Genomic DNA, 12,458 nt, shown 5'->3' with positions numbered 1-12,458 from the left:
TGCCGAAGACACACTGGGCATATGGGGGCATACGTCAGAGATATGTTTTTCCCTGAACTCTGTGGCGGTTGGAGATTTTGGACCTTAAGCATTACTAATTTGGCTCAATCTTATATTGCCTTACTTTAGTCATCGGTTTATTGGTAAGTTGCAGAAAACAGGAAACTTTCTTGTCTCATAAGCAATGCGTGTTTCATACAGAAGAGGGAAAAAACAGGGCTACGTCTAGTGTGATCCTCAATAGACCGTATTCACAGTCTATTACAGTATCAGTAGCCTAGGCTGATTTACCACCCAATATGCAAATCGCTATTAACAATCTTTTCAAACTCAATATTGAAGTTTCCTTCATGTGTAGCCTAACCGTCCTTTTCAACCCAGAATCAATATGCTAGAAAGTTGACACCCAGTCAAGTCGGCGCTTATGGGTGTTTAGTTACAGAAGTACGGAAGCGTATAAAAGCCACTTGCAATTTTTTTTAAAGTTAGTATGTAGCCGCGGCGAGTTAAATTGTTGAATGTGTATTTCATCGCGGCGAGTTTGACGATCTTGACCCAGTGTTACATTGAATTTCCCGCCGCGGCAAATACTTCAGTAGTTTCATGAAATCCTATTTAGAGTGTTGTCGTTTTCAAATTTACAATCAAGGTGGAATGCAGTGAGTTTGGGTTTCAGATTGCTTTGAACAAAGCTTGTTCTTTAACAAAGTTTGATTTTAGAGCACAAAAGAAATCTTATTTGGGGGGAGGAATTTCCATATTCAGAAGTGGGGTAGACTACTTTGATTCCCTGGTAGATTGCCTGCTGAAAGGTGCCTTTTCATTTCAGTGCCTGTGCAAATAATCAAATTTGCATACGCGCCGCGAGGGGACCCTGAAAAGAACCAAAAAAGAAACAAAAACAAGAAAATTAGAAACAAAATTGAATGAAATTATTTGTTGAGAGAAAAAAAGAAAATCAACCCCTCCCGCAGTTAATGTTATTGTTATTCTGTCGACGCCCATACATACTTTTCGCGAATGTGTGTTGCCATTTCAGACCGATCCTCGATATTGATACCATTTTAACATTAAAATTTGCTATGATTGGGAGATTTCAACAGGCAAAAATGAAGTGAAGTTGAAAGGGAAACTAACACACGCGTTTTCATCAACTGGATTGAAATCCCCCGGCGCTTTGACCTCGAATCCACGCGTTCACTCGTCAAACACCACCTAAACAGCGCAGGCGCCTGGGAAAGGCAAATACATAACATATATTTCTCTAAAGCATGTTGGATAGACTTTATTTTGACATTTGAACCCAGGTCGACATTTTCTGGGTGCGCATGACACGTGTGTACTAATATATTATTCAGGGTTACTGCACTAAATAATCTAGAACGCTTTGAGCGTCCAACTCTGTGAGGTATTTCGGGCGTTGCGTTTGTAAAAGTACTGTTTTTGAACTCCATTTTAAGTACTATAAATTAATAAATTTCGACTGACGAAATTTCAAATGTAATTTTCAAGTCCTCTTGCTTCTGCTCGGCATTTGGAAATGTAGGAAGGAAATAGAAAAAAAAACAGTCTACCCCTCATCTGAATGTGGAAGTTCACACCCCAAAATGAAATTTCTTTTGTTTTCTTTCGTGTTTGAAACCAAGCTTTCTTGAAATGTAACATATCCTATTTTTCTGAGCATTCTAAAACCAAACGTCATTGCGTCACCTGAGGATGCATTTGAAAACGATGGCAGGCTAAACAGGATTTATGAGACGATTGAAATACTCGCCGCAGTGGGATATCAGTTTGACGCCGCCGTAAGATCTTATAACTCGCCACGGCGAGATAGATATTCAACGATTTAACTTGTCGCGGCAAGATATTAAGTCGCCGCGGCGAGATGGCGAGTCACCGCAGCGAGTTAGTAAAGGTGCCTTTCCATATGCACGCCTTTTGGGTGCTTTGCAAATTTTTTTCAGCCTATTCACGTTACAAATTTATTGGCATCGCCAAGGCAGAATGCACGCATTAAAAAAAATTTTGGTAGTTTTTTAGCATTTTTAACCTTTTGACATAGTGTGCATTTGTACAAACGCCTGTTGTCGTGAGCAAAGTGCTTTGGTTTCAACAGGAAATATAAGTACGTTGACACTAACTGATCAAGTTCCTCTAGTCGTAAAAGAAAGGTAACGAAAACAGCAAATGACTGTCATGGTACGGAGCACAACCACTCCACGGTTATTGCGCGGTTGGGTGAACAGGTGTATAAAAGCGCCGGTGTTGTGTACTTCAGACACTTGCTCATGAGACCACAATCTTTCCTGCAAGCTACAAGAGACAAGGTTTTCACCAATAAAAGACTTCAGGAAACATCGGCGAGATGTTGATTTGGGCCATATTCGTCGTTGGTCTCCAACTTGGAGAAGGGAATTTGGCTGTAACTAACACCAGTTCAGGCGAAATAGTGGGTTTAAAAATGATCATGCCTGGATTCATTCAGCCAGTAATAACACGCTACACTGGGATACCGTACGCTGAGCCACCGACTGGTCAGTTGCGCTTCGCGAAACCCGTGCCACGAGCCCCCTGGAGCGATGTGCTCAATGCTACCGATTTCGGCCCAAGTTGTCCCCAGATACCGGTAGGCGCAGCCTCGCTGTTTGATCAATTGTTCCCCAACATGAATTTCTCCGAAGATTGTCTAGTTCTGAACGTGTACGTTCCTCATGATGCTGTGGCCTCGTCTGGACCTCTCCCCGTCATGATTTACATACACGGTGGCGGACTAACGAATGGACGAGGGGACTTGTATGATGGGACTTTACTAGCTGTCCAGGGGCAGGTTATTGTGGTCAACTTCAACTACCGTCTCGGACTGTTCGGCTTCCTCAGCACTGGGGATGACGCAGCACCTGGGAACTACGGATTGTGGGACCAACGCCTCGCCATCCAATGGGTCAAAGACAACATCGCCGATTTTGGTGGTGATCCAAACCAAATCACCATCTTTGGTCAGTCGGCAGGAGGATGGAGCGTGACCTACCAAATGATTTCACCGCTGAATGACAACAATCTTTTCCAGCGGGTGATTGCCCAGAGTGGAGCGGCATTCCATGGCCAGATAATTTCCGGCATTTCAGCTCAGCGAGAGGCGTTAAATCTTGCCTCTGCTCTTGGGTGTGACTCACCGTATGAAAGTTCATCTCGTACTGTTATCAGTTGTCTTCGCGAGTCCAGCATGCAGGACCTTCTGAGACACGGTGACCTCTTTAAAACAGCACCTACGATTGACGGCGAGTTTCTCACCACCGACATTAACTCCCTCTTGTCCCATCCCCGAGTTGGACAGTACGACCTCCTCTTAGGGGTGAACAGTCGAGAGGGGACTTTTATCCATGCTTCAGTACCAGATAACCTTTCGGCAGGGGACCTTAGAGATTCTATACGGGCTTCCATATCAAATGTCTGCAGGTGTAAGAACCCACAAGCTATCTCTGACGCAATTACAACCTTCTACTTCGGTGGAGACAAGCTTGCAGACCCAAGAGGAAATGTTCTGAAATACCTAGATGTGGTAGGCGATGTTTCCTTCTTCATACCCTCCGTCTATTTGCTTGGCCGCCACACTAAAGCTGCTGAAGGCACTAACACGTACTTCTACTATTTCGTTTACGAAACCGGTAAGGATGTTTTCCTACCGCCTCAGTGGGATGACTGGGTATCAGGTTCTCCTCAAGGCTTGGAATTGTTATACGTCTTTGGTTTGACAAACTCGCTTTATCCTGGAGACGCGGAAGCTGCTGCATTATCCAACCAGATAATGAACTTCTGGGCGCAATTTGCACGAAGTGGGTGAGTAATTACAATAGACTGTATTCATAATGTGTCAGCCATCTTAAATTCAAAGAGAGGTTAACCTTTTTATTTTAAGACCTTGAGAGTAAAAATAACAGCAACGATATAAGAGTTCATTACACATACATAAGAGTTTGTATTTAAAATAATTTTGAAATAATTTTAGTTTAAAGCCACATCTGAAAAAAAGTGAAAGTGAGGCTTGGAACCCCAAATAGCTTGGTGATCCCCCATAACAGGCGACAACCTAAGGGACCTGCTCTACCCCGAAAAAGTTTTCTCTTTGAGGTTTGAAAAATGAAAGGCAATTTTGATGACTACCTGTATTTTATTTCATCCCCTTTTCCTTAGAGCGTAGAAAAAAAACAATTTATCCTCACCCCTCAGAAAGGTCAGATACAAAGTTACCGTCGTTGGGCCCCTGCTCCGAAGACTAGTTCTTGATCGGAGGTAAAGGTCTTCCATTATACACCGAGATCAAAGAACTCACAAGAACACACCAGTGCGTGAGCCAAATAGAAATAAATATCAAATCACTGTGACAAATTTTAAAACGAAAATCACACAATGAAGGAAAACATTCTGAAAGCAAGATCCGCAAGCTAAACACGTCAAAACATCAAAGCATGGTAACATCAAAGCATCAAATCCAGAAAAAAACATGACTGCTGCATTAAAACATGACTGATACATTAAACGATAAAAAGCTGACCCGTATGCAGATGAAATTTCCACTGAGGTCTACAAGTAGGATGTGAGGGGGGTGGCTTCCATACCGAACGATACAATATTGAATGCCGTAAACACCAATAATAGTGAATTAAGGTTCCTGTGAAAGTGTTTGGGACAATGTTTCACGAGGGTTGGGGATTCTATTTAAAGGCAAAGGCTTAAAAAGTAGTATAACTTAACGTGTTGATATTGGTTACACCCAAAAAATGGGATGTCATGATATTCCATCCATTGGATTAAATTTAATCTGCGCCTTCTCAAATACATTACTACGGCTAAATCGGAATCCTTTGTCTAGAACTAGGTCAAAGTCTTTACTCCTACGCAGAGACGCACAGACAACTAGTTGACCTAGCCGTAGCTCTGGAAGCCCATTTCAGACACGGCCTGCTTTCCTAATTTATAAGCTCCGCTCTCATGCCAACACCAACCGTACAAGGGACTTAGCAAGATTACCCTACTGTGAGTCCAACAACAATGGAAAATCGTTTCTGTTCGGTCTCTTGAAGCATGGAACGCCAAAGCTATACTCATGGCCACAGTGAATAAATCGACCGAAGATCTGTACTGTTGACCTCGATTGGTTTGTTTACGCGATACTTTTTAATGGTGTTCAGTGAAATGGGGATCTAGTGACCTTTCTTTTGCTACGTCACAAGCCAGATTTGGTTGGCAAAACTATAGCTGACCTCGAGTACAAAACTCAAACAAAAATTTACTCAGTGTTAAAAAAACCTCGCGCAAATAAATGATAACTATTTCTGCTAAATGAAAATGCCTCCTATGTTACAGGTCATCACACTAAAAGTGTGTTTTAAGGCATCAAAGAGGCGAACCGAGGGAGAACGTTTAGCAAATTTTGACCACCGATACGAAGTGTCCAAAATTTGTTTAGAAAAGCAAAAAAGAAAGATCTATCCGCCTCGAACAGAAGCATCCCTCATCGGTTGAAAAGAGCCGTGTTAGTCGGGAGTAGTAGTTGGTAGTGATGCGACCATGAGGCGTGCATTTCCTAGTCGTTCGTGAACCAGCGGAGCTCCGTTTCAACCAAAGGAGTCTCCGTTGCTAAGAAAACAGAGTCCTCTTCTAGTCCATCTCGAGACCTATAGGACAGTGCACATGTAAGTGTGTGGCGTCATCTTGCAGAACAATACGCCCTGAGCTGAAGTGCACCCTTACCGGCGAAAGACAGACAGATGGCACTAAGTTTTTCAACCGGGTTCTAGCACGCGTTAGGCGTGCACGCAAAGACCACACATTTCAAAACACGCCCTCTTTTGCTCTTCTCAGAGCGGATAAAGGAGCGGCACCACACTGAAGCACGCATGCAACGTGCGCGTAACACCCACGAGCGGTGTGCCACCACAGTAGTGGCTTTCTGATTCCGCTCACGCATTACACGAAAGGAGCCCAACAGGTATCCTTCAGAATCTTACAGCCGTGTTGGAGTCGAGTCCATCACAAGTCCCATGTACTCTGAGTCACAAGTTCCAAGGCCAGTCAAAGGTAACAGGGTGAACAATAACAAAAGAATTCTTTTGTCACAGCTCATTTGAATAGCTTGTGAATTGATGGCTTAAAGGGACTTGTAAGGGACTCGAATACAACACTGTCTTATAGCGCACACTATTTTCCTTGGAAACCTGAAGGTATCCATACAGCCACAAACATTTCCCATTGGAAATCTTTATAATTTTAGAGAATCCTACAGGATCCTGTAAGATTCATTTAGGACTTTTGATGAGGGTTTGCGGCACTGTATTTCCATCATTGTCGAATGCAATTCTTTTGGTACTATTATGCGAGTAAGTAAGGGTGGACCAAAGTTTCGTAAGCCGATGAAAATGACTGTTCATTCGCTTGCACGTTTTTACCGATGTTTTGTTCGAAGTGAAAAGGGCTGATTCGCTTCGCACACATTACACCTTCTATTAGAACGAAATTAGTTCAAATGAAAGAAAACAGTACCAAACTAGTCGAGAGAATCTTTAATTTTAAGATTTTTGCACTCGCTGCACAATGCCTACGAGACCGGTCGAAACTCAGTGAAAGTGTGGCTTGAGAGATGCTTTGCTGTACAGTTAAATCCGCGTACAAGCAAAAGTAAAGATGAGAATAAAAACAATATAGTTTTTGTCAGTCATAAGCCGTTTCGGAAACGGGAGTGTAGACTTCACACTTCGTCTATCTTCAGCGTGTCTTTCGAATTTCAGACATGAAAAACGTTAAAAGTTCAAGAGATAATAATGTACTCATTTCATAGGGGACTTACAAATGACATCACGTTAAAAAAATGCTCATGCTTGTCTGTACGGTATTTGGGATTCCGGCAAGCCCCAGCAGACAAAAATTCAAAATCACGTTTTAATATACCAATAGAAACGGAATGCCGCCCCTAAAGTCTGCGACATAAATGTGGATTTATAGACAATTGTCAAATGCACAAATAATACTTTCATCTTTTGACGTAAATCCACATTTGATTCAAGGTGATTTGTTTGTCTTTAATATTTGTTGTTTTCTGTTATATTGAAGGAATCCTAATGCGGTTGGTTCACCCGAGTGGCCGGACTTTGACCCAGAGAACGAAACGTACATCATTCTAAACGTAAACATAAGTACGGGACAGCGCCTCAAAGCTGACAAAGTCGCCTTCTGGAACGAGTACATCCCAACCATTACGGAGCCGTTTAATGAGAAAACGTGTTCCTATGATGTACCTGTCAGAAGTGGCACCGTGCAAAAACCGGACACAAAGACTGTGCAGATAGAAAGCAAAGACGGTGAAGTGCTGGGATCTATCATTGGTGCTCTGCGAGTCGCTGACGAGGCAATGGGAGGGCGCGAAGTTGCCGAGTTCTTGGGTATTCCTTACGCAAAACCACCCCTTGGTGATTTGCGATTCAAACCACCTGAAGATACAGGACCGTGGGGTGATCAACCACTCGGCATCCCGGAGAAGCTACCAGCTGCCTGTCCTCAAGATGTTACACAAGACCCTTGGATGGTTCGCCTCGGGTTGAACCACACAAGTGAAGATTGTCTGACTCTTAACATCTATGCTCCCACTCAAAACGCTAACGACACTGCTTTACCAGTTCTTGTTTTTGTTCACACTGGGTTCGGAGTACACGGCACATCCTCCGTCCACGATGCAACTCTTCTTGCATCGCAAATCAGAACTATTGTTGTGGTTCTCAACTATCGTCTGGGAGCTCTAGGATTCGTGTCCACGGGGGACGAGGCAGCTCCTGGGTATTACGGATTGCATGACATCCTTACTTCTCTCAAATGGGTCAACAAGTACATCGGAAGCTTTGGAGGTGACCCAGGACGCGTTACAGTCTTCGGTCACGGCTCAGGTGGCGTTCTGACACATCTCTTAGTACTCTCTGAGAAGGCAAAAGGCTTATTCAATAGAACTGTTCTGATGGCTACAACTGCTATATCCCCACCTGTCAACAATCAAGTCATCCCGAGTGCTCCTGAAACAACGAAGGCCTTGGCCACCAAACTGGGATGCCCAACCACTAGCAGTGAGGCGATGATCAATTGCCTTCGTGAGAAACCAGCAGCAGACATCGTATCCAACACCGTAAATCCTCCATTTGGGGTTGCTTTCCCGGTTGTCGTTGACGGGGATTTCATCACTGACAGACCCATCGAGCTGCTGAAAAACGGCAGAATTAACGACGTTGATGTTATTGTTGGAGTTCCACTCGACGAGAATGGCGCTCGAAGCCTGCTTTTCACCGGCTTGGGCTGTCCGAGTGTTGGAGAACTCGAGCAATACATAGAAACTGTTAGCAGGCTCTCTTTTCTCAATCCTGGTGAAGCAGCGTCGGCTCTGGCGACGGAATATATCGGAAAAGGCGGATTAGGTGACGATTGCGAGACAAGGGGAAGTTTCAGGAAGCTCCTAAACGACCAGCTGTCAGGCTGGAGTTTATTGGAAACCGCCAGGCTCCACGCCGACGCTGGTCAATCGGCCTACGTATACCTGTTTGAACACAAACCGTCTGTCCAATACCGACCACTGCTACCTCTTTACGGTGCAACTGCTGACGATAGTCTGCAGTTTTTGTTTGGTGATCCATACAGTCCTCTTGTGGACAAATTCGACCTGTCCTACAGGCTTAACGACAAGCGGGTCACCTTGGAACACATGGAATTCTTGAAAAATTTCATCTACAATGGGTAAGATTTTTAATTTATAGGCTTCGCGAGGGGGGAGGGGGCAAGGGGGCTTGATCATGCCGGAAAATTGAAAAATGAAAAACGGAAAAATGAGAAAAGCAAATGATAAAAGGAGATGAATAGAGATAAAAATGAGTGTTTGAAATTTGCCCCTTGAAAAGGAGCTCCCCCCGAAAATCCTGCAAACGCCCAAGTTTGTACGTCCCTTTTCCCATCAGCACTTTTTTTATCAGTCAAAATGACTGTTTACAGTGAATTGTAGTCCCTATGAGAGGAAATTTGATATAATAATGGAAACAGACGGAAAGAGAATTGGGATAAGCCCAATTCTGTTTCTATGCTCTATGTTTAAATGACCAGTTTAAACCATTCAGACAGGCCACTCATTTAAAGTAGTCAGACAGGCCAATGACTGACATTATTTCATTCGTCAAAGATAAGTCAAATACCTGTATTAGTCAAAGTTGTGTGAAGTCAGTCACTGTAGACAATGTTAGTCCTGTCTTGATTTAATAAGTCTTCGATACCCGACTTACCTATATGAGTCATTTTGAGCACAAAATTTATCTTGCCTTCCGGACAGTAACCCTGGGACTTCTCTGTCGGGCGTTGAGTGGCCATCATTCGACTCAGATGACCTCAAGTACATGTCACTCACCGACTGCCCCCAAGCCTACTCTGGCGTTGACAACGACTGGCCACATCTCCTCCGGTTCTGGGCAGCTTACCTACCGACCATCACGTCACCTGTTCCTCCACCTTCTGAGGTGACACCCTGCCCGCCGGATCAAGAGCCTTGCGTGGTCGGTGAAGGCATCGGGTTAAAACTATCCTCAGAGCAGGCTACTGCCGTCATCGAAACTTTGATTGGAGCAGTCATTGGTGCTTTGGTGTTGTCTGTCTTCTTTTTCGGGGGTTGTATGGCATACAGGGCTCGGGTAGATCGGATTGAGAGACACAATTTACGAGCAACAAGGGAGGGTTTGCCATATAAATTGGATGTCGGAGAAAGAGAGGAGTCAAGCTCTCCGCTTTGAGCTTAGGCACAATCCATTTTCCGTCATTTCCATGAGCATATTAAACGCACGCAAAAGAGAGGTCAACTCTGAAAATTGGCTATGTCGTTTTGTGTTTTCTTTTTAGCGTTTTGAGCGTTTTTGAAAATGATGGGGAAATGGAAGAACCTAAAAGCAGGTACGATCATTTGTTAAAAATTTTTGGGCAAGAAAAGTTTTCAGATTATTGAAAGGCATAATCCCTGGACAATCGGCTACCAATTCCTGTATTGCCAGTTCACTAGAACTCAAACAATTCAGACCCAAATGAAGGTGCTGAAGGTCATTCTGAGCAGCAATGCGCACGTGAGTGCCCTATCAGAGCACTCCAGACGTATGATGATTCTCACGCGTCAGTCAGTCCGCAGCGCCCGCCTTAAAGGCGTTCTTGTTCTCCAATGACTTTGACTTTGAAAACCGTAGCCTATTGGCTAACTTACAATATGTCCCTTTGAAAACCGGACTTTAACCGTCACCAGCCCGTAACGGAAAGCTCAAGTTATTTCCACCTTCATTGAGTACAGTGGCGTAACTAGGGTGCTACAGCTGAGGGGGGTACCTGGGGTGCACAATTTGTTTTTAGGGGGCACTGAAAATAATTGAACTAGGTAGGCCTACATTTATTTTTTGTCCATTTCAAAATTTCAAGGGGGGGCACGGGCCTCCGTTGGGGGGCACCCCCCCGGTAGTTATGCCACTGATTGCGTATACAGAGTTAAGCTTAACATTTTTAAGACAGGGGCTGTTCTTGATACAACTTTACTTTGTTCGCATCGGCGGTAAATGAATAATTATACATATAATTGCTTTCAAGGAACCCATAGGGCTTACTTGCAGTCGATTAATTAAAGAATTCGCTTTTCATTTTCATAGAAAGAAATATTTTAGGAAGTCGATTATAAACTTTATACATGTATATATTAACCCGCAGCCCTTGGTTTACTAGCTCCCATAAAATTTTGTAAGTGCCTACGATCTTATACAGATTAAACTGGAAGAAGTTTATCGGAAGACAAATTACGTCGAAAATCTGACAGCCAGAGAAAGGAGAACTGTCGATGACATACTTATTACATAGCGATGCATAACGTCTAGATAATTTTGTTTTTCGTTCAACCCAAAAGGCTCTTGGATAGTGAAGATTTATAAAGATATTTTGTAGTGGTGTTTTCTCGATCAATAAACAATTTACTCTGAGAAGTGTGTTCAATAGCCCCGGGCTATAGGTAGGTTACACCATGGTTACAGGTATCACAGGGGGTGGGGACACGCATATAGTTTCGCCTTTATAGGCATAGTTTGTACGTATTGCATGTATTCTTGATAGACAGTTTTGCTAAAGGCATCGTTGTCGTCATCCTTCCCCGAATAGTCCTGTTGTAACTATGCGTCTTCTTTCTCGTGCGCAGATATATCTCACGAGTAACGTGCCCGTGCATGATCACAGAAGGCGTATACACGTACATTTAGTTGTTCGCGTGGTAACAGGTAAAGACGGGTGTTCGTAATCGGTTTTTGCGGTTATACGTAATTCCCAGTTAATTGGAATCGAAATGTTATAAAAAAATTTCAAAATTATTATAGGTTGTGATGCAAGTAGCTAAAAATTATGGTGCCTTATCCTAAAATAAATATGATATTTTTACAGGTTACGGTTTGCAAGGTCGGCAATAAAAAATCAGTCGAGGTTATCTGTGCTGAGTTTGGGGTCACAAATGATTGCAATGGCGCTTTTAAACCCTCGGTCACACTTCCCGTGACTGTAAAAAAAAGATCACCAAACCTAATTCGCTGCCAACTTCGAGAGTGGACATATGCGCAAATATCTAATATCTGTCGTGACGTCACACATTCCCACCACATTGCATTTTGCATGAAGCCTTAATGAACAGCCGATATCCCCTTCTATTTGCAAAAACCACTGACAATGTCAACTGGAGGGAAAGGATATCGAATTCTAAAGAGGTCCGTGCATTGCAAATATATTACGACAACCCTTGCACCCTTGTGTTTCAAAAAAACCTTATTTTCAATATTTGTCAGGCTATTTTATTTTGGCGTCTTCTTGGCTTTTATGCTCATTGCATATTCCCATATTCTTGAGCAATACTAATGTCATCCCAAGTACAAAACCTCAATGTTGCATAGATTTTTGCACAACAGTTTAACTGCTGGAATTATTGTTGATGTGTTTGCTAGCCTGTTGCATTCCTTTGGAGATTTTTTATGTGTAAGTGCACAGGTATAAGCAAGCCAACAAGCCCTTTTGGGTTTTTTTGGGGGGGGTGTTAAATTTTAGGGTTGATAAATTCATTGTGTCAATGTGCACTTTTCAATACTCCAGAAGAATGTCAAGTTCGTTTCATGCATTGAATAACAAAAAATTCATCGCATGAACCCTTTCAAAGTGTGGGGGAGATAACACTCGGCTAACCTTTGTGCAATTGAAAAAAAAATTGTCCTAGCGGTGATAATCTTCCAGAGTGAAAAGTATCAGGCCAGCCTCTTCTTTCCTCCATGCTAAAAGTGACTGGGGGCGCTATTTCAGGTCGCTGGATTCGTGATCAGGTAGATTTTGCAAATTGGTCATGTATGAAGCCACATCACGGATACTTTACGTTTTGCGTGCGCGCG

At 43.2% G+C, this 12,458-nt stretch overlaps 1 protein-coding gene across 1 annotated transcript; it reads left to right on the top strand.

The window, feature by feature from the left end:
- The first annotated feature begins 2,234 nt into the window (after window positions 1-2,234).
- LOC110973236 (uncharacterized) lies at window positions 2,235-9,881 on the top strand. Its single transcript, XM_022223905.2, has 3 exons — window positions 2,235-3,837; window positions 7,108-8,769; window positions 9,353-9,881. The coding sequence occupies exons 1-3, from the start codon at window positions 2,366-2,368 to the stop codon at window positions 9,804-9,806; spliced, it is 3,588 nt and encodes a 1,195-aa protein (XP_022079597.2). The 5' UTR covers window positions 2,235-2,365; the 3' UTR covers window positions 9,807-9,881.
- The last annotated feature ends 2,577 nt before the right edge of the window (window positions 9,882-12,458 follow it).

The sequence above is a fragment of the Acanthaster planci genome, linkage group LG02 (assembly GCF_054643075.1).
Source record: "Acanthaster planci isolate LZ-2023a linkage group LG02, COTS_SCS, whole genome shotgun sequence".
NCBI classification, from domain to species: domain Eukaryota; kingdom Metazoa; phylum Echinodermata; class Asteroidea; order Valvatida; family Acanthasteridae; genus Acanthaster; species Acanthaster planci.
Note: the sequence above shows the minus strand (reverse complement) of the source record. Positions and strands in the feature narration are given on the sequence as shown.

Excerpts from the sequence above, each read along its gene's own strand:
- LOC110973236 (XM_022223905.2), top strand. The coding sequence starts at position 2,366 with ATGTTGATTTGGGCCATATTCGTCGTTGGTCTCCAACTTGGAGAAGGG. Across the intron at positions 3,838-7,107 it reads GCGCAATTTGCACGAAGTGG|GAATCCTAATGCGGTTGGTT; the intron begins GTGAGTAATTAC and ends GTTATATTGAAG. Across the intron at positions 8,770-9,352 it reads AAAAATTTCATCTACAATGG|TAACCCTGGGACTTCTCTGT; the intron begins GTAAGATTTTTA and ends CCTTCCGGACAG.